Source organism: Ostrea edulis, chromosome 1, assembly GCF_947568905.1.
Source record: "Ostrea edulis chromosome 1, xbOstEdul1.1, whole genome shotgun sequence".
NCBI classification, from domain to species: Eukaryota; Metazoa; Mollusca; class Bivalvia; order Ostreida; family Ostreidae; genus Ostrea; species Ostrea edulis.
Window position 1 is genome coordinate 24,749,648 of NC_079164.1, and position 27,075 is coordinate 24,776,722.

Sequence of the window (27,075 nt, forward strand, 5' to 3'; positions counted from 1 at the left end):
TTTAAAATCCACATATGTCATGTCAACCCACATCGCCCAAAATCAGTCCGAGGGTCGAAGGTCCAAGGGATGAATCAGAGCTGATATAATACATCACATGGATATTAGCAGGTAGTATGGCGCCCGTGCAATATAAAGTACTTCTTGTTAAGGACAACTTCTTTATATGAAACAATAGAAAAAAATGCACACATAATGGATCATGTTGATTTTTGTTATTGGTGGACTAAGATTAACATGTAAAATACTTAAAAATGGATACCATATTGAATAACCCAAATATAATAATCAAAGTTTCAGAACACCAATATTTAATTTTTCATATTAATGATGACAAGGTTTTCCTTTTATTCGACCATAAAATGCAAATAGACTTAAGTCTCAAATTCAGCTAACTTTTGAAATAATTTACAAATAAAAATTTTAGTATAGGTTTGCATTTGATTTTTTCGATAAACCTGCATTTTGTTTTAAATATCTGTGCTAAATAAATCTAAATATAAGCAATGAAACTTTTGACAAAGTCTATTCTCAGTTTATGATCTTGGGGCCTGGCGAATTTCGTTTTCATCAAGATACCCTTTATTATTTGATTGAAATAAATTCAACAATTTTAAATAAACCGAACAATTTTAACAAAAAAATCACGCACTTTACCTTGATTGACTGTGATTGCATGCGACAGTTTCACAAAAGGGGTTCACAAAAACGGTTGTATAGGGTATCACTTGCGTGGGTACACTGCGTATAAAATTGTACACAAGACTCCGGCCTTAGTCATACCTCACGGCTGGCAAGATGATGAAGTACCTCTGTTTCATCCTTTGTGTCGCCGGTTTCTGGTTCGTTAAGAATGCAGACGCCCATGGCCGTCTGATGAAGCCTTGTCAGAGAGCATCGCTGTTTAGATGTTACGATGACCGTAACTTTCCGCCAAACTATGACGACATGTCATTGTTTTGTGGGGGAGCACAGGTAAGTTGTATCGTGAGGAGTAGGGATTTCAATTAGTTCGAGTCTAAGATGTCATGGGTTCTAATCTTACATTTGAATATCGAGGTAAAAATAATTCCTAATCATCAAATTTTATCTTTACCTTTCGAGATTAAAACATGGTATGGAGGTCTATCAAAAATGTCTTTTTATTTACATGTAATCAGCGATTGAAAATTATCATCTTATTGCTGATATTATTTCAGTCCTAGCATTTTTACTCATTGTATTTAGTTTCTAAGCATTTAGGTGTTCCGTTATTTAGGAATTTAATGGGTTTTTTCAAGAATATGATTCATTGATTATGGTTTTACGCCGTTTTGGCAATATTTCAGCCATTTTACGGTTGTTAACCAATTGAAATATGATTGGTTGTGAATGTTTGGGTTTCCCTGACGTCCTACTCTTTTTCGAAAATCAGGGAAACGATCTTTTGCGTGCCAAGGGGTTTGTGATCCTTGACATGGGATACCCTTTAAAGTCCCACTCGACGGATAAAAAGGTTAAAAATACATAAACAGGCAAAAGAAAAAGATCATTTCGTATATATAAACAGTTGTATTATAAAAAAAAATTCAAAATTTTCTGTAAAAATCGCATTCTTGTAAATATTGTATATAATGATTGTCGATATTTGTTACAAGTTCTTTCACTGATTGCACATTATTAAAAAGTATTTTTCGTATGGGCGTAAAATCACTACATTCTAAACGAATGTGATGTATAGTTAATGGACAGTCACAATATATGCATTCAAGGTGAAGTTCTCTGTTTAGTAAGTAAGAATGGGTCAAATTTGAAAGTCCGATGCGTATTCTTGAAATAATCACTTTGTCTTGGCGTTTCATTACGATGTTACACGACTTGTTCAAGAATATGAATACATTTAAATATTACTCAATCTAAACCAATGCTTTTTGCCTTTGGTATCACTACAAATTGTAATGATAGTTATTTCCTCATGAATTCCTCGGTTGTAAACAATGCGCGTATTAATAGGTAGCTAAAGGTGTATTTTAACGACTGGGAATTTCAATAGAAATGAAAGTAGAATATAAGTCTTTGAAATAAACTTTATTTTTTAAATACATGAGGTATGAACTGAGATGCTGCACGCCAGGATACTTTTCATGAGAAGTACCATGTTGGCTGGCGTGAAGCGTCACTCTCATGTATTTCAAAAATAAAATGTATTTCTTAAACGTCCATTCTCTGTTACCCCTTTACACATACACCATTACCCAAACATGTATATCTTAACATACGCCATTATCCAAACATGTATATATATATTTTTGGTTCAATACATTTATTCATTTCTTTTAGTCAGGATATTTACAAGTGCCCCTACATCCCAACCTGACCAGCGGGTATGGGGGATGTATTAAACATGTATATCTTAACAAACACCATTATCCAAACATGTATATATTAACCACAGGGCTCGGTTGTCAAAAATTGAAGTTTTGTATTATTTGTTCCCAAATGATAAATTGATGTTTTGCATGATTTGTGTCCGAATAATAGATTATATAAATAAAATCCACCACCAAAATCCGCTTTTTTCGAGGTTTTAAAAAAGGTGTATCATGTGTACATTAAAAAAAGTAAAGGGACGACACTCGCAATCTTGGATTTCGGGGGGGGGGGGGGGGGGGGGGCTCGATTCACGGCTTGTTTTTAACCATTTCTACTCTCTGCCTACCTGTTTCTGGCGAGATCTATGTTGGAAAAAGATCCAACGACTTCTCCCTATCGTTTGCTTATGTCTACATGCCGTATTAAAGATCCAGTGACCCGAAACATCCTCGATACCTGCCCCTACTTATCGAAAGCAACGGAAGTTTGCATCGAGTGACACGACGCCTACCGGAGCTCTCCATATAATCACTGGGGTGTTCCGAATGCATACGGCAAGTCCAGAGAAATCAACACCGCAAAAACAGCAGATCTTTTAAAGGTGTTGACTTTGCTTTAAAATGGTCACAATTTATTGATAAACGGCCAAGCTGATGACAATGGGATGTTTCCATTTTCACATTTACTGATATTTTGGAGAATCCTAAAATATTGATAGAATTTTGTTTCGTTATTTTGAATAAAGTTCTTGCACGTCGTATTTAAGTTGAATTGTAACATTCTTTAAAACTTTGAAAATAAACAACGCACACAGTGTATAGTTTTGCATATCGGACCCATAGAATGATTCTAAATAGTGGAGGGGGATTTTTATTTCTCTTCTTAAAAGGCTAAAGCAGGAGAAAGACAGCCCAGAAGGGGGGTGGGGGTGGGGGTGGCGAGATTACTCTTAATCAATTCCCCTTAATGATAGGAAAAAAGTGGATTTACATATAATTGGTCAAGATAAGTTGAAATGGGGGAAGGGGGAGGTTTGCATGACCCCCCCCCCCCCCCCCACGCCTTCTATGGGCCTGCAACTTGTGTTTGTGTAATCGAACGAACACTGATGAGTTAACGAGACTACACTTACAATACTTGTATGGTATATCGGCCCTCAATTTGATATTTATATAGCAATATGTGGATAAACAGGTGTTCTTTTGATCATGTGCCCCTGTGGTACTTTGTGCATAAGTTAATCTAATGAGAATCATTCAGCTATTGGTATATAAAACCTCTCCCATAAATTACATAGTTTACTATTTACAGCTTACTATGCTACCACATTGTCTGAATTCTTTGTTCTTCCGTGGAAAACATTCGTTTGCTCAATTGAATTTAAATTCAGTGCTTAATTCAACTTAGACTTCTCTAGATTTGTTGTACATATTCGGAACACCCCAGTGATTATATGGAGAGCTCCGGTAGGCGTCGTGTCACTCGATGCAAACTTCTGTTGCTTTCGATAAGTAGGGGCAGGTATCGAGGATGTTTCGGGTCACTGGATCTTTAATACGGCATGTAGACATAAGCAGACGATAGGGAGAAGTCGTTGGATCTTTTTCCAACATAGATCTCGCCAGAAGCCGGTAGGCAGAGAGTAGAAATGGTTAAAAACAAGCCGTGAATCGAGCCCCCCCCCCCTCCCCCAGAAATCCAAGATGGCGAGTGTCGTCCCTTTACTTTTTTTAATGTACACATGATACACCTTTTTTAAAACCTCGAAAAAAGCGGATTTTGGTGGTGGATTTTATTTATATAATCTATTATTCGGACACAAATCATGCAAAACATCAATTTATCATTTGGGAACAAATAATACAAAACTTCAATTTTTGACAACCGAGCCCCTGTGATATTAACATGTTCGTACTCTGATTAAATATATTTCATAATAGTATTCTCGCTCTAGCTTATATACATCTTCTACAACTCTGGTGTTCCTCTAAACGTTTGAGAACCATGACAAAATGTAAATAGCAACGTTTTGAAACCCTGGGTCATAATTTCCTCAGTCATTAATCCGTAATATCACCCCACATTTCTTCCTAAAACAGTTTCTTAAGACCATCAAATTAATGAGTAAAGATGGAATTTGAATCCGAAATTAATATTTAACGCATTTATACGTAGACTCAATGGAATGTTAATGGAGGAAAATGTGGAATATGCGGTGATGCCTACAATGGAGCGAGGCGCCACGAAGCAGGCGGAAAGTATGCAACAGGATTCATAACAGAGACCTATCGTCAAGGACAGGAGATCGACGCGACGGTTAAACTTACTGCAGCACATGGTGGAAAATTCTTCTTCAAAATCTGCAAACAAACTAATGTCAACATTGAGGTGACCCAAGAATGCTTAGACAAATCACAGTTGAAGGTAAAGTTTAATAGCTTGTTTGAACTGTCAGATATACTGAGCTTTCACGCGTTAAGGGTGACGTACATAAAATGTATGTCCTTAACGGGGAAAGGGGTATGAGAGAAACATTCTCAATGTTACGGCCTTGAGCACCATGCATACATGTAGGTCAAAATTTGTCATTTCACGAGATTCTCGAATGCAAAAATAAAACAAAAACTCGCAACGATAAACTGTATAGTTATTCTTACTGCTTTGTACCCCGGAGTGTTCTCAAAACGGTTCGATGTAGCAAGATAATGCATTTACACGGTGATTACTATTTTAAAACTTTCTTATAAATGTATATGATACGAATGCATGTTGAATGACATCGTCATCCCCATGTGCGCGTGCATGGCTTTTCTTTAAATTTCATGGCATTAAATTCAAATTGGCCATAATTTTCTAATAAAACAAAGAAATTCAATGCAATTGTTGTTTTACGTTTATGATAAGCATACGAAATGATTGGCATAAAATCAAATTCGCATGCGTGTGAATGCGTGCGCATTGTGTTTTCTTTTAGCATTTAGAATAAAGTATCTAGGGGATGCTTACTCCTGCTGATCCCATTTCTGGTGTGTCCAGGGATCCGTGTTTGCCCAACTTTATTTTGTATTGCTTATGGGATTTATGAGATTGATCACTGTTCGTTATCTTCACCTTTCATTTAACATACATGTATGTTGATTTCATATCTATGCACTTGTGCTGAATTTTGAATGAATACTTAAACGTCTACAACTTTCTTATTTTTCAATGAATCGGTTGAAAATCCTACTGTAAATTTATAGTAAGGTGTTTGACATACAGGCATCATCATAATTACAGACAAGCATGCGCATGCCCAAACATTCATTGTGGCTGGATAAATTAACGCTTTAACTTGTGTAATTATTTTTACAAATGAAGGAAATGGTGAGCATCTGCAGTGGTCTCCCTTACAATCTTAGATGTCTTACAGGTAGTTCAGAATGGCGAGCTCAAGGACTACTACACAGTAACAGAAGTTGGATTCCCGTCGATTGACATGAAGTTGAAGCTGCCGGACGATTTGACATGTGAACACTGTGTCTTCCAATGGTGGTACACTACTGGTACATAGAATACTCCGTTTCTTAACTTAAAAGTTTGCTTGTTGTCAAAGATTGATTGATTGTATATTGTTTAACGTCCCGCTCGAGAATTTTTCACTCATATGAAGACGTCACCATTGCCAGCAAAGGGCTGCAAAATTTAGGCTTATGTTCGGCGCTTACGGCCTTTAAGCAGGGAGGGATCTAAATCATGCCACACCTACTGTGACACAGGACCTCGGTTTTTGCGATCTCATCCGAACGAACACCCCATTTCGTTGCCTCTTGCGACAAGCAAGGGGTACTGAGGACCTATTCTTACCCGGATCTCCACGGGGATTTTGTCAAAGATATACCAAGAAACCATTTTGAGTTAAAGCTGAATGGTCCGATGTTTATTTATAAAAAAAATTGTACAGAATTACTTTAAAACAGATGAATTAGTTTTATAAGTAATTAACTTTTCCTTAATTACATGCTTGAAACACCTGCATAAAAAAGAAATGAGAAAATTATTTTAAAAGAAAGGGTAGTGGGGATCGATAAATACATTAGTCTGTTAGGCGTCTATAAATAGCCCCACGCACACGAAGGGAATCCCATCATCATATAACTCAGACGCAACTGTTTGAAAGAGCGTAATACAACGAATTACGAGGTATATTTGATATTTTTATTTCTCTTAAGCTCATGGCATGGTACTGTAGTAAAAAAAAATACAGAGCTTTATATAGATAAGACCACTGATGATCTTATCTCTGGAAGTCTGAACTGGACACGTGACTGTCACTTGATTTGTCTTCAGAACATGTATTATAAATGGCTGAGTGACAGTCGTGTGTTAACACCCATTTAAAACCAAATAGTCCCGGTTAAGACAGATGAAATGATGTACATGTATGACATTTCGATACAGCCTCATAAATATGTACGTGCGATGATTTAACTGTTTTTGCCAAGGTGGACAATATTTGTCGAAATTCGAACCATACAACTTTAACTGTCGCTGTGTGTAGAATATAAGGCGGTGTAGGATATACATATAAGACTGTAGGATATAAAGTGGTGTATTATATGAGGATTAAGGGCTGGGTAGGCTATACATACAAGGTTGTGAGCAGCATCATACCGAGTAGCATATACAGCTAAATAAGATACCATGTAAGGTTATATTATAAAGCTGTGTAGGATATATGACTGGGTAGGATATAAGACTGTGTAGGATATAAGGCTGTGTAGGATATAGGACTGGGTAGGATATATAAGACTGGGTAGGATATATAAGGCTGGGTAGGATATAAAACTGGGTAGGATATAAGACTGGGTAGGATATAAGGCTTGGTAGGATATACATGTAAAGCTGTGTAGGATATATAAGACTGGGTAGGATATAAGACTGTGTAGGATATAAGGCTGGATAGGATATATAAGACTGTGTAGGATATAAGACTGGGTAGTATATACAATTTTGATTTAACATGCAATTAGAGAGTAATTTTGATGATACTGACATTCATATGTACCGTAATAAAAGGAATTAGTAAGTTGTAAGCGAGGAAACCAGCAATTGACGAAGGAATTAAAAACAAACACCCTAGTTTAATTACTGGTAAAATTTGTTGGGTATACATGTAGGTAATTGTAAGCTGATAAGCAGATCGCATGCCCTGGAGTAGAGACATTACCATTTTGACATCCTGTATTCGACGCGTTGAACATATACACACAGGGTCTTCTACCCCGTGTGTTGTTTTAAGAACACGTGCAGCAGGGACCCAACAGGTGAACATATAAACGATGTTCGATTGAAATGAGAAAACAAAAATCTTTCTTTTAGCATAATATAAAATTTACATTTTGCTATTCTTAAAACATACAAAATAATATTTTGTTACTAATAAATTATTGAACCAATTCTCGAATTCTACACAAACACCATTAAAACAGACAGAACATATTAATCTTGCACTCGTATACGGTCATTTGTAGATCTATTTGTATTATTTGTATTATTTTTTCACTGTAAAAAATATTAGGACACAGCTCCTAATCCTTATCATTAATTGTAGCATAAAAATACTATTAAAAAACAAAATTAAATGCCGGGTTTTTTTTTTGGTTTTTTTTTTTTTATATATACAATAAATCAATTGGAGGTGTATTAAATATGCTAAATCCTAAGTATATCTGGTTTTAGTAGGTCCCTGATTTTATTTTTCATTTTTCTAAAATGATTTATTTAATATACCGGTATGTAATGCGAGATAGCTGTCCATAAGCAAGCCGTACTCATTTTTTTGCAGACGAATGAAATAGCTCTATGAAATTGTCCTAACAGGTAAATAACGGTACTTCACACCGCGGCGGTGTAAATCTACCCCGCGATGAAATCCCGCGGAGGGATAGCGCGGGAAGGATTAACATACCGCGGGGGGAGCGCGGTCTAATACGGGATCCGCGATGGCCGTACTGTATAAGACTGGGTAGGATATATAAGACTGGGTAGGATATAAGACTGTGTAGGATATATAAGACTGGGTAGGATATATAAGACTGGGTAAGATAAAAGACTGGGTAGGATATAAAACTGGGTAGGATATATAAGACTGGGTATGACAGAAGACTGGGTGGAATATATAAGACTGGGTAGGATATAAGGCTGGGTAGGATATAAGACTGGGTAGGATATAAATTTAAATATTTAGCCACATTATCAAGTATGGTATATCATCTTTAACCCTTGACATAGACCTTCATAAAGGTGGCTGTCAGGTGAAAATAAGCATGTTGTCGCTGCGACGCAGGAATCGATGTGATGTGCATGAATGATTTCACATAAAATATGATAGACATAATAGAGTACATATCAATTTATTGTTATTTGTTTTTAACATATTCTTGAATTGACTGTTAGGCCTATAACTTATCGGCATTTCATTGTAGATTTTCAGCATGGAAAAAATTACGTCACAATCACATTCGTTTACAACTGCGCAGTTTCCCGAAAGTGACAGAGTTAGGGACTTTATGTATTTTGACATTCATCTTTTAGAATCAATTATTATATATATGATTTGATTTCCCCTCTTTTTATAGTACGCACTGATTTGTAACCTAAACTTTGAAAATTTTAGGGGGAGAGGTTGTGCACCCCCTCCCTATAAATCCGCCAGTGGATGATGTCTATGAGTGAAAAATTCACTATTGGAGCGTAAAGCAACGTTAAAACAAATAACTTTTTTTTCTTAGGAAACAGTTGGCGCTCCACCACACCAGAAACGTTTGTGAACTGCGCTGACGTCAAAATTATTCCTAGGGATGGAGCCCCGGAACCGGTGACAAAAGTTCCGACTGCGAAACCAATCACCAACCGACCTCAAACAGTGCGACCAATCACCAACCGTCCTCAAACCATGCGACCAATCACCAGGCGCCCTTCAACGGCAAATCCCTGGATGACACCTTCTCCATCCACAAAACGAACAACCACAACACCAAGATCTATCACCAGAGCTCCGCCAAATCCGGGAGGAATCGTCACATCCTGCTCTGTTGGACGTTTGTCTTGTCGGTCTGCTGGTGTGTTTGCTAATAACAGAGGTTATGACATTTGGTGTTACCAGTACTGCAAAGCTAACTCGCCAAACTGTAATCCTCAATACTGTAGTTGTACTTGCAAATCTCAATGCACTATCAAAGCTACGTTTCAGTTCATGGGAACCCATTTTTGCAATTATCTCAGTCAATCTGCCCCTCACTATATCAACCATTTCTGCAACTGTATCTAGCAAAATGTATCTCTCAATTCAATCATGTAATGCTCAATAACTGAAAGTTGCTACAATATATAAGATTAAAAATTCATTTTGTACATCTTTTACATGCACTACAACTTACGTGTTCTATGAAGTTGTGTATAACGTCTTGGAAGTAAGCTTTATTCAATTCACTTGTAATCGGCAAATAACAAGAATATCCTTTTTTTAATATAAAGTCTGAATATGATGCACTGTATTTCTTTTATATATGTTACTATGGTATTCAAACTGGACATAGACTATAACTACTGTATACAGGGTTCTTTTACTTTAAATTCTTTTCTACCCTTGCAAACACTTTCACCTCGATTCAAAATAAGTACATGTATTGACACAGTTGTATTAAGAGAAAGACAAGAAACATTAGAGCAAGCACCATATTTATAGGTCAAGGTCAAAAGGGTAAGAACTTGAAATGCTATTTGCGCGTGTCAAAACTAAAGTGACTTCTTCCCAGGAAAAGAAATGCGTCCCAAAGAATTCATATGTTTAAAAGCGCTCTCATTCTCAAATTACAACGCGAAGGTTGGTATAATTCAGAGGACCTCCGATCAAATACGGAGATGAACGAACTAAGTGAAAGGAATCGTTAATGTTATAAAGTGACTATTTGTTGCTAGCGCCATCAAAACAGTTCGATTTTCCGTTTCATACCACGAAGTGCATTATACTAATACCGCGCAGAATAAGTGCGCGATTTTGACTGGCTAGCACGCTCTTCTAAAATTGAAAATTTTATAAGTGCGCTTTAGCGCACGCAATGAAATTATAATTTTATGAGTAAACTGAAGTAAGGTATAATGATGTATTCTTCAGCGTTTCCTCTATTCACAAGCCTTTCAAAGATATCGGGCTCGGGATTTTAAAAATCCTGAGTCTTCCTTCTGACGTTTGGCGAAATGAACAGACGACTGACAACCAGGTAAAATACAATCCGATTTAATGTATTTACTAATTAACAGGCAATATCTAATACAAAAAAACATTGAAACAAACATCAACTGTCTGTTGTTGTCAAGAACAAAGTACAGTTCCTGTCACTTGGATTCTTTTTCTTTCTCTTTATGTTCTAGCTACTTCTCCTTTGAGTCTCTACAAAAACAAATTGTTATAATATTCATGAATGCATTTAGCTACCACTTTCTTCTGTTAATATTACATAGGCCTATATGTATATATGCAGATTTTCTGTCTGCAAAGTAAACATATAAGATATATCATAAATATTTTTATTTCTTAACCCCCTTTATATATATATATATATATATATATATATATATAGAATCTAGATCTATATTGGGTTGGGTTTTTTTGGGGGGGTTGGGGGTTGGTTTGGTTTGGTAATATGTATTGGAAGCATGTATATGTATTTGGGTTGGGTTGGGTGGGAAGTACCTTACTTCAGTTTACTCATAAAATTATAAATTATAATTTCATTGCGTGCGCTAAAGCGCACTTATAAAATTTTCAATTTTATTTCGTAAACTGAAGTAAGGTATAATGATGTATTGTTTAAATTCTCTAAAATGTATATATATACCAAACTACAATTTCATGACACAGTTCTGATAAGTGTCCTTTTCTTCATTTATTGGTCTATTATAAAACTTCAGAAAGGTTTTGCATGATTTCCAGTTGCCTTTTGAAATGATTTGATCTATTGGCAATCCAAATTTGTTTGCTTTTGATGTGCTTGCACCTCTGGTAGAATGAGGTTTGAAAATTGAGATATCTATTCCAGCCAGTTCCATGAGACATTTTAACCAATTAGCAATTGTGCAGGATTTAACTGCTCTGTGAGGTTTGATGTAGCTTACAAAGAGCTGTGTCTCATCTCTTCTAAGCTCTTTAGTTTTTTCTAGGTAAATTATTGTACATGAGATAATGTCCAATTTTTCCTTCCCTTCAAATTTGTCAAATTCAATGCTTATTGCATTCTGTCCAACTTGTCTTGATTTAGTCAATTTTGACAAAGTGAAGACAATCTTATCACTGCATAAGCTCATGTTTCCAATATCCAGTTTATGGATTTCTGATGATCTACTTGCAGATGCAAGCGCCATAAGCATGCATAATTTCAATGTAATCTCTTTAAGAGAAAGATCTTGATTACTTTCCATACTGATGATGTATGATAGAACTTTGTTTATATCCCACATATGTGTATATCGAGGAATTGGTGGGTTTTTATTAAATATCCCTGTCATTAAGTGACATATCAACTCATGCTTTCCAACTTTTTTCCCCTCTACCCTTGCATGGAAGGCAGAAATGGCTGACCTTTAGTTATTGGTGGTTCTATATTCATATCCTCTAGCATAAAGCTCCGCTAAGAAATCAGCTATATTTTCCACAGTGGTGTGAAATCGATCAATTTGCCGTGTGTGACACCAGCTATTCCACTGTCTCCAGCAGCTATTGTAAGCTGTCTGAGTTCCTTTCCGCCATCCTGCTGCCAAAAGTTCGGAAGTTTGTTTAGAAACTCCTGCTGCTTCCTTGATTCTCCTGAAACTTTCCATGCCACTAATTTCAGCGTGTGGGTTCTCATTCGTGGACGCATCTGACCCTCTGGTGATAGTAGCAGATCTTGAATGGGAGGTAACAGTACTGGATTGTCTATTGACAGTGCCAAAAGCATTGGTAATATGGCTGAGTTTGCCATGCTGGAGTTATTATTATTATTTCTGCTTTTTCCTTCAGCACTTTTGCTAGGCATCTTGTTATCAGACAGAATGGGGGGAATGCATACCCTTTTATTTTTTGCCATGGTATTTGAAATGCATCTGTTCCCTTTGCTTGTGGGTCTGGGCGCCAGCTCATGTACTGTTGTAGCTGAGCATTCAGGCGATCTGCAAACAAGTTCATTTCTAATGGGCCCCATCTCTGATTGATCTGTTTGAAAATCCTCTGATTCAGCATCCAGTTGCTGGAGTCTTTCATGTGTCGACTCTCTGAGTCTGCCTGAATGTTCAGTCTCCCGGGGAGATATTCTGCAGTAAGCATGATCTGCTTGGATAGGCATAATGACCATATCTCTTTCGTTATTTTTAGTAACTAACCTGAATGGGTGCCCCCCATCTTGTTTAGATGGGCGACTGTTGTTTTGCTGTCTGACCTTATGTGAACATGAATATTTTTGCTTTCCTTCGTCATAGATGGAACTGCAAATTGAACTGCCTTCATTTCCAGTGCATTGATGTGCAGTTCTTTCTCTAATGGAGTCCATGGTCCTCCCATTTTCACTGATAGAATGGGACAGACTGCCCCCACCCCGTTTTTGAGGAATCTGTCTCTATTATTAGATCCGGGTTCACTGACATTCGAATTTGTTTCCCATTCCATTGATCCAACTGCTAGATCCACAAAGTTATCTCCTCTTTGCACGTTTTGGGAAGAACAATCATTTTCTGATAATTCTCTTGTGATTTCAGAAGACACTTGGTCTGGAACACTTGTAACTCTCTTACGTACAGAGAAGCCGGGATAACTGCCTCTACTATGGCATTTAATGTACCGATTAAACTTGATATTTCTTGAATTGATACAGTTTCCTTGCCAAGTAGATTTGAACATTTTTGCTTTATACCAGTCACTTTTGTTTCTGAAAGAGTTATCTCCATTTTTAATGAGTCTATTGTAAGACCTAAGAATTCTAGTTGTTGACTGGGATCTAGAACTGATTTTTTCAGTTTACAAGCCAACCCAGATTGTGAAGGAGCCACAGCAAAGTGTCTCTGTCTTTTTGCAGCCCGTCTCGTGATTGATTTAGCAACAATATGTCGTCTAACTATATCACTAGACGGACCCCTATTCGCCTCAGTAGGGCAACAACTGGTTTCATAATTTTTGTGAAAATCCGTGGGCCGGATGCAAGTCCGAAGGGTAGACTCCGGTACTGCAGTATCTGACCCTTGTGACGAAACCTCAGAAATTTTTTGTGATCTGAGTGAATTGGTATGCAGAAGTATGCATCCTTGAGATCTACTTTGCATAACCAATCCCCCTTCTGTATGAGATTTCTCACAACCTGAAAGCCTTCCATCTTGAAGTGATTGTAAGTCACATATTGGTTCGGGGTTTTCAGGTTGAAGATTGGTCTCATTCCTCCATCCCTCTTGGGGCGTACAAACAAATGACTGAAAAACTGATCTTTTGTCTGAGACTGAACAAACTCCACTGCCCTCTTTGATAACATTTCCTCTACTTCTGAATTTAGAACATTTGTTTCCATTTCTGGCAGAACGATTTGATATTGTGAATTTGTTTGAATTGGTTTTGTATGAAATTATATCTGATATCCGGAAATACTCTCCAACAAGTATTTGTCTCTTGTTATCAATTTCCAATTTTCTAGAAAGTGTTTTAACCTCCCCCCTAAGGGAATGTCGTTTTGATAAATTTCTTTGAATTCTATCTGACTTACTGAGGCATGCAGTTTGTTCAGACTCGAGATTTTCACTATTTGTTGCAAAACTAGAGGTATGTCCTCTTTTGATTTCATACCTGCTGTCTCCAGTTCTGTTCTTCTTGGGGATCCTAAATCCAAAACCTCCCCCCACTTTGCTTGAAAGACTGATATGTCGAGACTCTGCCCCCACGTCCTTGGCTATGACCTTGCCAGTATCCACGTGAGGGCGTCCCCCGAAAGGGCTGGTCAAAACGTCTACGCTTTGATTGGATCTCACGGGATATTTCCCTTGCACGCTTCTTGCTCTTGCATCTACGATCCAGGGCTTTATATATGGTGTCACCATACAGGGTATCGGTCTCCTGAGCTAAATCATGCTCGTAAGTTTTTAATTGCTCTTTGGCCTTTTCAACACCTTTCATGATTTTGGCCAGGAAGTTCAGGCGTCGTTCGTACAAACAAGTAGCATTTGCCTGCCCGACCACTTGCTCCACTAATTTGAGCATATCCATGACTGAAAAATTGTCATTTTCTTCCTGTCCTTTCCTAGCCCCATCAATGGCTGACCAAACTTTGACCAATGGTCCCATAACTTGTGTTATTTTCTTTTGTATAAAAGCTAAACTTTTATCATGCAACTTAAGAAATTTCATAGAGTTGTAGTCTATGAAATCTTCTACAAACTCGTCAACCTTTGGAGGGTTGCAGAAAGCATTTGAAGGCACAGGAGCATCATCTAGAATATTTCTCTTGATGCTCTCATCTGTCAGATGTTTATAGAAGTACTTTCTACAGTACGATATCATGCCCCCCTCCAACATGAACGATGATTCACCCTCAGTAGGGTCAATACAGTACGATGCCATGCCCCCCTCCAACATGAACGATGATTCACCCTCAGTAGGGTCAAATCTTTCAGAGTCTGACTCATTGTCAGCATGTATTGACAAACTGTCCCCGTTGTCATCACTTTGAGCCCCCTGGGCAATTTCACCCTCACTGAAATCTTCCCTACTCGATTCTTGACCCGACTCATATGGGTCACTATCAGAAGAATGGTCGCCAAAATGGCCTTACTCCATAATGCACAACGTGCCGTAAAATAATCACAACACAACGTGTCAAAAAAGTTGCACAACGTGCCTATATAGTATACACAACGTGTCTATTAAAGCAAGTAATCAAATATTTAACCAAAAAAACACGAATTTATCGAAGAAAAAGTCGCGATTAAAGTAGATTTATCTTGGCGATATTCAGAGCGTCTGCTTGTGAAAGAAGCCAACGGAAGAAGGAAGACTCAGGATTTTTAAAATCCCGAGCCCGATATCTTTAAAAGGCTTGTGAATAGAGGAAACGCGGAAGAATACATCATTATACCTTACTTCAGTTTACGAAATAAAATCACGTTTAGAATTCTTCAGATTTATTTATAGAAAGATGAAGCGTCAGAGATGAATTAAAAACAACAGGCAAAATGATGGTTTTAATGGTGACCATTGGCCATAATTGATCTTATTATATATTATTTAGATACTAATGTTAGGGGGGAAATGCTACAAAAAATAAAGGGGATCCATCCCCCCATTTTTTCCACAGGCACCTGCTATATAAATACAACTACCCCTCCCCTTCTGATTTTTTTTTGCGGTGACAATTTCTCCAAAATGTGTGGATTCCTTGTCTGTCTCATCCCAATTTCGATTTATGAAGTCGTCTAACACTTTTTATAAGCTTTAAAGATTAACCTTCTACTGGACTCATATAATAAAATACTTATTATAAACAGTATTAGGCAAGTATAAGACTTATAAAAAGCGTGTTCACGATTACATAAATCGAAATTACGATGGAATTAGGATGTGTTGAGATATCCACACATTTCGGAGAAATAATCGCCGCCCAAAAACTAAGAAGGGGTGGGGTGTCCATACTTAAGATTCTTGTGAATTTTTCCATATCGGCACAGATCCGTAAAATTAGGGATGCGGGGGAGGGGGGGGGGTGTCGGAGAAGTTGTGAGTTGTAATGGCTTGTTTAAATTTCCTGACAGGCAATAGTCATGATAAAGATCTTTAGAACCTTAATCAGTGTGTGTGTGTGTGTGTGTGTGTGTGTGTGTGTGTGTGTGTGTGTGTGTGTGTGTGTGTGTGTGTGTGTGTGAGGGGGGATTTATAGTGTTTGTCATTGATGTCTAAATTTTTCCTTCAGACTTGGAGGGGGACATCCTTTGCTACAGGGCTTCAATTTATAACTTTCAAGCTTACATGTATTAATATCTTCTCATTCACTACTTCATAGTGCTATTAAAAGTAGTGGAGGGGCAAGTCTCGCAATATAAAAATAACAGGTAAAGTTCATTGTCAATTAAAAGGGTGGGCCAGTCCCCTCCGAAAAACATTGTTATGTCCTGCAGCGTTCTTGGTTTTTATGGTGGGTTTCATAAGACTTCAATGAATATATCTTATTTTCCAATCAAGGGCCCTCAAGGACAGCATTTAGATATATACAAATACTGTACATATACAAGTAAAGAACATCGCATTAATATAATCTACTGCTAACCATCTTCAAAAGAAAACAAACGAAATGAATATAAATGTTAACAATAAACAAGAAGAAAACAAAGACCATGCAGTTTGTTCCTGCACCACCCCAAATAAAATTAGAAAATGAGAACTTGGAAGAAGCAAATGAGTTTACATACCTTGGAAGCACAATTAGCAAAAACAACGCAACAGAAAAAGACATCACCAGCAGACTACAAAAGCTTCCTTTCACCAACTTAATAAAATATGGAGGACTAGTAACATCAGCGAAAAGACAAAGATCAGACTATGCCAGAGAAATGTCCTATCAGTCTTGCTATATGGTGCAGAATGTTGGAGACTAACGCAAAAAGATAATCAAAGGCTGTCCGGATTCCACGCAAAATGTCTAAGGAAAATATGCAAGATTCACTGGCCCAGGAAAAAATTAAACAAAGATCTATATAAAAGAACAGGGCAGAAAGATCTAATCACAATGATTAAACAAAAACAGTTTAGATGGTTTGGCCATGTCATCAGAAAAGGAAACGAATTCATTACAAAAACAGCACTTTAATGGACTCCAGCAGAAGGAAAGAGAAGCAGAGGAAGACCTAGAGAGACATGGAGAAGGACTATAGAAAGTGATATAAAGAAGATGGGAAAAACCTGGAAGGAAGTAGAAAAGATGGCTATGGACAGAAACAAATGGAGGGGTCTGGTATCAGCCTTATGTGCCACCGGGCACGAAGAGGATAGGTAGGTAGGTACAAGTAAAGAAAGAAGTGATTACATAACACAGTTACATGCAAATACAGTGTCATATATTGTTAGTCCCCTACCGACGAAGTCAAAGACTTTAGGATTGCGCTCCGTCTGTCTGTCTGTCCATCCGTCTGTCCGTCAGTCCTGCAAATCAGTTTTCCGGACTTTTTTTTTTTTGAAATGTGCTTGCAGATATTCAATTGATATTTGGTAAGTAGTATAACGCGGCTCGATGGCCGGTTCAACTGAGTGCACTTTTGAGGTCAAAAGGTCAAGTTTGAGAACGGAGTGGCGAGCAGGCGAGGTAGGGCGTTGGTAAGGTAGCGCGTGTCGAGGTAGCGCTAAGGCGGCGCGTGCCTAGTGCAGTGGTGTGCAGGGGTAGGCCGATATGAAGTAGAGCGCGTGCTATGACGCAACAATGGGTCGATAGCACTATGACGCAACAATGGGAAAGAATCGATAACACTAACTAAAGTCGCTATGACGACGAGACCTGTGTGAATCCTTTAAAAATTCAGAATGAAAAACGCATGATGTGAAGTTTACACATTTATTAAATAAACAATTGGAATAACAATTGAACACAATTTTATACAGTTAAACATTAAAATTGTCAGAATAAAGTCACAATAGTTTTATCACACGTTCATTCTTTATTCTTGCGGCTCAGCTTTCTCTTCTTTTTAGGGGGTTCTCCTTCACTCATCTCTTTGCTCGTTTTCTTAGGGGGTGGTGGGTTCCACTTCTCCGATGGGGTGTACTCTCTTATGACCGGAGGTTTTGTGCCGGGTACCTCGCCAATCATAGCCATCAATTCGTCTTCATCTCTCGGGCAGTCGCTGATCCAGTGGCCTAATTTCCCACACTTGTAACAAGGGTCCTTTTCTACAGTTTTCTTGACTTTCTGAGGGCAATCTGGTGACCAATGTCCCGTTTCTCCACATGTGAAACAGGGGTTAGTGGCTGGGTCCTTCCTTCTTCTGCTGGTGATGTCCTTACGGGTTGCTGCTAATTCCTCTCTGGTTGCTGCTAATTCCTCGATTTTTTTCACCAGCACCGCGGTGTGATTGGCGATTTCATCAGCCATCACGTTGATCCGGTTGACAATACCGTCCAGTGTGGTCGTAATGATGGCGAAATCGGCCCTGCTCATGCGGGAATCTTCTCCGCCGAAGGGCGGTTTATTGTATAAGCCCATCTCCAGTCCCGTAGCATCCTGTGAATCGGGAAAATAGAAGCCTAATCCCGGGTCTGTCGGATTCTGGCTAGGGAGGTAATCCGAGGTCTGGGCCATCTTCTCTTGTTGAGCAATGTAGTCTGAAGGCGTGAGATTGAAGTTCATGGTCTGGTTCGGCGGTGAGAGATTGAAGCTCGAGGTCTGGGCCATCTTCTCTTGTCGAGCAATGTAGTCTGGAGACGTGAGAAAGAAGTTCGAGGTCTTCCCCAGTTCAGTCTTCTGATCGTCACTCTTAGCTTTCTTCAGTTCAATGTAGTCTTTCTGTGGTCCCATCTGCTTCTGTACCAGCTGATCTATTTTCTTCTGAGATTTGTCCACAAATTCTACTTGTTTCTGAGCCATGTCTTCTGGAAGGTGATTGAAGATCGAATGAGGACTGACACTTGGGCTCCGCTTTTATAGCCACCAAAATGTCTAGACTATTCTGTCTCGTGGGGAGTCACGTGGGGAGCACGTGGTTGCACCATCTTTTTCTGGAAAAACCGGTTTCATTTAGAACATCGCGCTACCAGCGCGTGCTAGTGCACTAATTGAACTTGAAAAACCGGTTTCAGCTAGAACATCTCGCGACCAGCGCGTGCTAGTGCACTAATTGAACTTGAAAAGCCGGTTTCTCGCGACCAGCGCGTGCTAGTGCACATTGATACACATTGACTTTAGTGGAATGGAACTTATATTGGTGTTTAAAATAGCCCTGAAAAGGGCTGTTTTGTGTGTGTGTGTGTGTGTGTGTGTGTGTGTGTGTGTGTGTGTGTGTGTGTGTGTGTGTGTGTGTGTGTTTAATAATCTCTTTGGCCAAATTCGTAGGGGTAATCTACATCATAAAAGTTATAACTGTGATCTGCTGAGGTAATGGCGTTTTCTATTTTTTGAGCTCTGCTACCTCGGAAATTCATCACGTTGATTGTTTCCAGCCAATAAATGTTTGCACAAAAAAGCTGCCGCCATGCACCGCCTCTGTTACGACGTTTTTTCAAACGCATGAATCCCGACACTTTTCTGGTTCCGTTAGACAGCGTGTAAAACTGGGCAATCATAAACTGTATTACAGTATTGTCGCGGTAGCAATCTTCCAAATCGATCAGAATGGCATGTTCCGTTTCCCTCTCTTGCAAGACATATTCAAAACACCAATTTTTAGATCTTCTCCTACGATTTCTCATTCGACGCAGCTCTTTCAATTCTTCCCATACGTTGTCGTCCATGACTAACAGTGTAATGCTCGAGAATGTTAGCGCGTGCTACTGTACAACAGACTATTGCATCATCGGAAAAACCGGTTTCATCTAGAACATCTCGTGACCGGCGCGTGCTAGTGCACTAATTGAACTTGAAAAACTCTATTGTATCAAATCTAGAATATTCCCTGTACTCCACGACCTTTTCCCTATAAATACGATTGTTTTCTTAACTTATTTATTCACTATGGGTGGAACTTCCAACACTAGGTTAGACGGTTATACTTGTATTATAGATTTTGTCAAGATTGTTGAAAATTCGTCTTGGTATAAATCTGCTAAAGCCTATGTACAATCGGCGATACACGAGGTGGGGAATCTTGACAGTTTTCAGAGGATTGGTAGATCGTTAGTTAAAGACACGAATCCTGGGCGATTGATCATGATCTATTTGTATGCTGAGGAACTGAAGAAAATCATCCCCGATCAAACCCGAGACATCGAGCTCATTCTACGAGAATGTTTACAAGAAGGATTCATGGAAATAATCCGTTTTAACTAGTTTTCCTTCATTATCGAATCATGGGTGAAAGTGACAACATCGTAGAAAAAGCGGATACTTGTATTCATTTTAGTCATTTACAAACCATGGCTGGAAGTGACAACATCACAGAAAAAGCGCATAACCATGCATTAGAATGGGTCGAGAAAATGCAAGACGATGTGCTGTTTCAATTTGCTAAAAAATTTCTGATAGCGGGAGTGTTTCCATTGACTCTGGACCAATATACAGATCTACGGAACCGGGTGTACATCAATCTCTATAACGATGCGGGATTGATGTTAATTTATGTTGTGGGGGAGGAATTCAAGAAACGCATGCCTGAAAAAACCGCCGAGATTGAAAGTATCACCAAGGACTGGCTTCGAGAAGTATACATAAAGTGTGAAGAACTTAATTCATTTCATTTATGAAATCATGACTGCTAGGGATAACATCGAAAAAACATTTGTCCTACAGTGTATTGAGGAAATAGAAAACTTGCCAGATTTTCAAAAATTGAAATCCTATCTTCGTGCGGTATTATTTCCAATCACTTTAGACGAATATTGGTGGATATGCAGACATTTGATCGAGAACCGTATCAACACCGAGGCATTAGTGTTGATTCATTTAGTAGCCGAGGAATTAAAGAGAACAAAGCCGCACATCAGTGGCGTGATCGAGACCCTTCGAGTGCGGTATCTTCATCACATGTACAACAAAATACAAGAAAATGTGTAACTTTTAATCTGGATCATAATGAAGTGTATCTGTTACCCGAAGAAGACCGGACAAGTATCTGGATGACAGTAGCCGCTGATCGATATCGATTTCAACGCAGGATTCGAGAAATGGAAAAAATGTTGGACCCTATTTTAAAAAGACATGTGTATTGGTGTTGTGTGTGGGAGTTATGTATTTGAAATATGTGACATGAATAAAATTGTTTACACGAAAGCTATGTTTGGTTGAGTCTCTCAGAGAAGGGTTTATTTGTTGAGGAATCCAGAAAATCCTAAAGGTAGAGTGAAAATCGAATCAAATAAGGTGTTTTCTATCGAATAGACCTTATGAGATGTTTTTAGGGATGTACATGGTCGAGAAATAAATTTTTAAAGAGGCGGTGAAGAAACATTGAACCTCGACTCGACCTCTTTGACCTCTGTTTCTTTGAAAACTATGCGACGTAGCAAAATAAAAGTAAGTTTAACGAATTCCGCGCCCTAGAATCTATCAGATTAAATCTACCATGCACAGATATCGAATGTCTAGAAAAAGAAAATGAGAAAAAACTCTCTCCTCGAAAGCACAAATCCGCCATTTTGACGGCCGCCATCTTGGCTTCGTCTCCGAAGTGAGGGATGTTTTCGAGGAGGTCCGCGCTTTCCTGATATATACCGGCGCGCTCGCCAGTTCGCTTCACTGGTGATCCAGCAAAGGTTTGATTATTTTAAAGAAGTTATAGAAGAAAGAAGATAGAAGAAAGAAGAATGGCTGAAGGAAGAAGAGAGCCGATCTACAATTTCCAGACCCTGCCTGGCTTTCGGTACCGGCTGGTAGTGGTGGCTGAGGAGCGGGTAGGGGAGAATTGGGTCGTCCGTTCTCAGAACGACCTGAGTACCTTCTCCCCTTTCGACCGGAGTGGGGCCCGTGAGATCATCGACCGGGTGCGGCAAGAGTATGAAGGGAGGGGACGCCGCCGCACCGCTCGGATGTCCACGGCTACAAGACCACGCCGACGGGCCCCACAGCCACCCTCACCACCACCACCTTACTCCCCGGCGACGCCTACAGCAGCACCACCAGCGATACCATCGGCACCGGAGGAATACAGCCCGGTGCCGATGAGCGAGTCGCCAGCGTCACCGGTGGAGTACTCACCGAGGTCACCGTCCCCCGCGCCACCTCCAAGCCCAGCCCAGAGTCCGTCGCTGTTGGTCGCAGACACGCCGCCACCATCACCACCGAGACCAGCAGCCCCTGCAAGACCCCCACCACCTACCATCCGGTCTGCAGGGAGGACTCCGCCACCGAGACCAACCCACGCACCTGTGGCAACTCATCCCCCGAGGAACCACCCTATGACTGTCCCTGGCTGGGCAGATAGGGCGGTTCCTATCTGGTTTAAGTGCCCTGTCTGCTGGCAAGACAGGGTACACTCCGGTATTACGTGCAGGGGATGTAGGCAGCGCCCAGCTTGCTGCCTGTGCGTGGAGCGGATAGAGGAGCGGCGACACACCCGGGGACGGTGCCCGTTATGCCGCTTTACCGGAGCCAGGCATTGAAAGTCGGTCCTTAGGACCAAACGGCCCTTTTTAGGGCCACCCACATGTTACGAAAAGATGCTTTTATGACAATGATTGAGAAACAAATTAACACCAGTTGCACTTTATTAACAAATACATGATTTAATGACAATATACACTTGTTGATCACACCTATAAGCAAAATCATGAATACATTGTCTGTAATGAGTCCAATTTCCTCCCGCTAACCCACATCCAATCTTATAAGGGAAGGCTAAAGTCTTGTACGATAATGTGGCCAATTCACGTAAACATTGTTGAAACCATAGTTCTCGCTGTTCGGGTATATCTCGATAGCGGGGAATACGCTGAGTTCCTTTTCCGTAATCCCACTGGGCTAAGAAACAAATCACATCAGGGTCTGTAGCATTTGATAAGATGCGTAACGTGCCGGGTATTCCTCGATCGGGTTCTATAGCTAGATTTCTACGGCCTAAGGGTCTCCGTGTAGCATACAAGTTGCCCCATGGATATTTGTCGGCAATACTTTGACTTAATCCATGAGGTTTCACCGTTAAACAATTACATTGTTGTACAATACCATCGACTTTCATAGTGAGTAAATCTCCCTGCACATAAGTCACACTCATGATGTGAATGATGCGTGTCGAGGCTACAGCTTTCGTTTATATAAGTCACATTCACACGGTGTGTTTGTTGAGTGTCAATCATGGGGTTTCTTTGTCAAAGGTTCACTACCCCATTCAAAGTGGCATTAAAATAGGATGAAATAGGTTTTTCTCTATCGATCTAACTATCATTGAGGTTTCTACTACCTCACAGACGTGAGAAATGAAGTTTTAAAGAGGCGGAGAAGAAACATCGAGCCTCGACTCGACCTCTTTGACCTTTGATTCTTTGAAAACTATGCGACGTAGCAAAATAAAAGTAAGTTTAACGAATTCCGCGCCCTAGAATCTATCAGATTAAATCTACCATGCACAGATATCGAATGTCTAGAAAAAGAAAATGAGAAAAAACACTCTGCTCGAAAGCACAAATCCGCCATTTTGACGACCACCATCTTGGCTTCGTCTCCGAAGCAAGGGATGTTTTCGAGGAGGTCCGCGCTTTCCTGATATATACCGGCGCGCTCGCCAGTTCGCTTCACTGGTGATCCAGCACTGATTTGAAGGATTTTTAAGATATAGAAGAAAGAAGATAGAAGAAAGAAGAAGATGAGCCGAGTACCGAGTCCTCCCATCAAGAACCACAACCTGGTCCCGGAGGATCAGCGTGAGGACTGGGATGCCGAGCTGGAACTGGTACAGCGGCCCCCGGGGCGCATTGTGTTCCAACCCGACGACTCATATGAGTGGCACTTCTTCTATGAAGGAGTGCCAGATGCCCCCAAGAAGCCGCTCAAGAGACGCCGCCGCCGAAACAAGAAGGCCGCCAGACAGTAATGAGGTAATCAACCTCTAGACAGTGTGGGGGGCTTTCATAGTCCCCCCGGCCCTTTTCAGGGCCACCCACATCTTATGAAAAGAGACTGTATATGACAATGGTTGAGAGAAACAAAAACTAACACCAGTTGCACTTTTTTTTTATTAAGAAACTCGCTAAAGTTACACAGTGTTGATAGTTAATAACTTGCCGTGTTCTTCATAGTCTCCCGTCATGTAACGTAGTCTTTCGGATGCGAGACTATTCTCATATGCTTTCCAACAACATAGAGGATGAACGAAATACCTCATGTTACGCTTCGTTCTCCAGTGTTTCATTTGAATCAATCCTCTTAACGTTTGTTGATCTCGGGTCATGATCAAATACTGGTATTCACTCTGAACGATTTTAACGATATCCTCCGGTCCTGCATTGTCTAAGATAAAAGTCCATGCCATACTTTGAGGAGTTTCTCTCACGCCTTTGACTCTTCTATAAACTGGCACGTAATCCATGTCTAAGTAGACTGATTTTTTAATTTGGGCAAACCTGTCTTATATAGGTACACACAACACAGATTTTTTTTTTTTTAATTTTTATTTTGTAAACAATTAAACATTTGAACAATTAAACATTTGAACAATTAAACATTTGAACAATTACATCAGTGACAAGTTAATACCATGACATTGACAACTTTGTCCTTTATGGGTTCTAGGTTTACGAAATGTCTCTTTAAACCATTGGGCTAGATAACGATCTCGTTGTAACGCCGTGCCTTTCCAGGGAAGTAACCAATCTTGAACCGTTTTTCTTTTACGATGGCGTTGATGTAGATAATACACACAATATTGGCCACAGACATCCGTGTTCAACGCTTGATAACAATTCGTGTTATGAATCCAAGTGTCGCCGAGGCGTCGCATAAACGCTTTGATTTCTTGATGCATCGGGGGTAATCCGTAAGAATCAAAATATTCTATGATGGGGCTGTTCAAATACAAACACACCCAGTGGGCTCCGGGGCGATGATGAGGGTCTGTATTGATCACGATCGCTTTTTGGTGGGGTAAGATCTCCGGTAATACATCTCTAGGATACACACCTCCAAACGCAGGGCCTAAATCTCGAGATAAGACGTCTCTCAATTGATACGTGTCCATCAGTAATCGATGCTGACTTCTCGTTGTTTGTTGATTTCTAGCAAATTGTCAAAGACGGCATACACCACGCAGTTTAAGGTCGTCGCTATGCTGTCGGCAAATTGTACTTCTACTCTCAGGTTCTCCGTCTGTATGAGATGAAATTTATCCGTCTGAGCTTCTTGATCTTTGGTGAAATCCATACACCATAGGGTGTAACCGTTTTTATACTCTTCCAGAGTAATGTCGGGAGCCCAATCTTGCCCTAATTTTCCCAATCCTTTGTACAGACTTAAATACGATCTCAGATACTGATCGGCCGTGAAATTCGGTTCCAGGGGACGAGTTTCCATCATGTCTCCATTGATACTGACTTCTAATTTTTTGATTTTCTGATTTTGGAAATTAAACGGATTTTTATCATCATCCCCGTTAAAGGCGGCGTTTTCCACAAACCCCAAGAGGATGAGTTTGGGCATCTGACCTTGGAATAGGTGATCGGTGATTTTCGATTGGGTCCCGGTGGGGATCGTGAACGTTTTCACTTCCACTCTTCTCAATGGGTATTTAGCTGTTTGAGTACTCAGCTGTTGATTGATCAGATTGATGATCGTTGGAGTCGGTTTGACTTTTCTCACCCACAACACCATACTTTGAATGACTACTTTCCCACTACTTCCGGCATCGGTCATCATGTAGAATTGAGGTCTGGTACGATTGAATCGGAGACGGACGTCTACTCCGTTCGGCAGACATTTCTCTTGCTGAAACAAATCCAGATGTAAACGGTCCATCAAGACAATTTCCTTACTGTTATTTATTTTGTGGTGACGTTTTCTCAACCCCACATTCTGAGAATCGTTGGGATATATTGGGGTAGGGATGACAGCATTGATGTTGACTTTATCATTAGCTACGGGAAATTCCTTTGGAGGTTGAACCAGAGCAGAATACTCTCGATCTTCCATTTGACCGGCGGTATCTTTTTCCCACAAGGTACAGGCTCTCATCTGAGTTTTCAGAGTTTTGGGGGCATAAGACAGTAATTTTTCCAAGTAGGCTTTGTACGGGTAAGTATCCGTTCCGGGGGTAATGACTTTCCCATTGAGACTCACATCGATTTCACTGAATAAGGAATGTAAGATGTTATTGACCGGGGTAGAAGTAGAACCCGCTCCCGTGAGAGCCGTCCCGTCTGCTTTGGTGAATTTACAGACCATCTGGAGATACGATTGAGATAAATCCAGATATTCATCTCCTTGACCTTTGATTTCAAATTCAATGGTAGCCGTATCCGAATTTAACGTACTGGAAATCGGATAATATTCCATCCATTTAGAGTCTTCTAAAGTGACGTTTGTCGGGGGAACTTTAAACAGTTCCAAACTGTCGGTCCCGCACGCGCAGGATTCTCTGTGCATCATTTTTGAACGATGTGTTACTGATCGTTGTTAGGAATCAAATGGGTTCACCCCTCCCTCACATCTCCTTTTTATAGGTTCAGTCGAAAATGTCGAGAGATCGTTTCTTCTTACCCCGGACCGGTGCCTGGGGCTTTCTTTTACGCGGTCCTCCTAAGAGACGTTGTTGAGAGGGGGTCTTGGACTGTCTCTTTCGATGTCCTCGTGCACCGGCCTGTCTTGTACGGGGTCCCCCTCTTGCTAAAAGACGATGTTTGGCCATACCGGCTGTATTCTTAGCGGCTCGTATACCATGTGTCTTAAGAGCGTCTTTGAGAGATCTCTTATTTTCTAAAACATCTAACCCCGTCTTTGCGGCGGCCGTCAAAGCTTGTTTAGCTCCCGTTTTGAGTAAATCGGTAAAAAACCCTTTTCCTCTCTGTTTTCTTTTCTTTCTCCTCATAGCGGTTGCTAACGCCTCCCTATC

The 27,075-nt window shown here is 39.9% G+C and overlaps 3 protein-coding genes across 3 annotated transcripts; 1 reads left to right on the top strand and 2 right to left on the bottom strand.

Annotated features, from left to right (window-relative positions):
- The first annotated feature begins 759 nt into the window (after nucleotides 1-759).
- On the top strand, nucleotides 760-9,947 carry LOC125663750 (uncharacterized). Its single transcript, XM_056153126.1, has 4 exons — nucleotides 760-975; nucleotides 4,528-4,776; nucleotides 5,765-5,897; nucleotides 9,126-9,947. The coding sequence occupies exons 1-4, from the start codon at nucleotides 799-801 to the stop codon at nucleotides 9,662-9,664; spliced, it is 1,098 nt and encodes a 365-aa protein (XP_056009101.1). The 5' UTR covers nucleotides 760-798; the 3' UTR covers nucleotides 9,665-9,947.
- Nucleotides 9,948-14,230: 4,283 nt separating this feature from the next.
- LOC130047476 (uncharacterized) lies at nucleotides 14,231-15,061 on the bottom strand. The gene has a single exon (XM_056142727.1). The coding sequence runs from the start codon at nucleotides 14,981-14,983 to the stop codon at nucleotides 14,231-14,233; it is 753 nt and encodes a 250-aa protein (XP_055998702.1). The 5' UTR covers nucleotides 14,984-15,061.
- Nucleotides 15,062-25,208: 10,147 nt separating this feature from the next.
- LOC125656337 (uncharacterized protein F54H12.2-like) lies at nucleotides 25,209-26,612 on the bottom strand. Its single transcript, XM_056142733.1, has one exon. It carries the CDS (start codon nucleotides 26,610-26,612, stop codon nucleotides 25,209-25,211), a length of 1,404 nt encoding a protein of 467 aa, XP_055998708.1.
- Nucleotides 26,613-27,075: the final 463 nt, after the last annotated feature.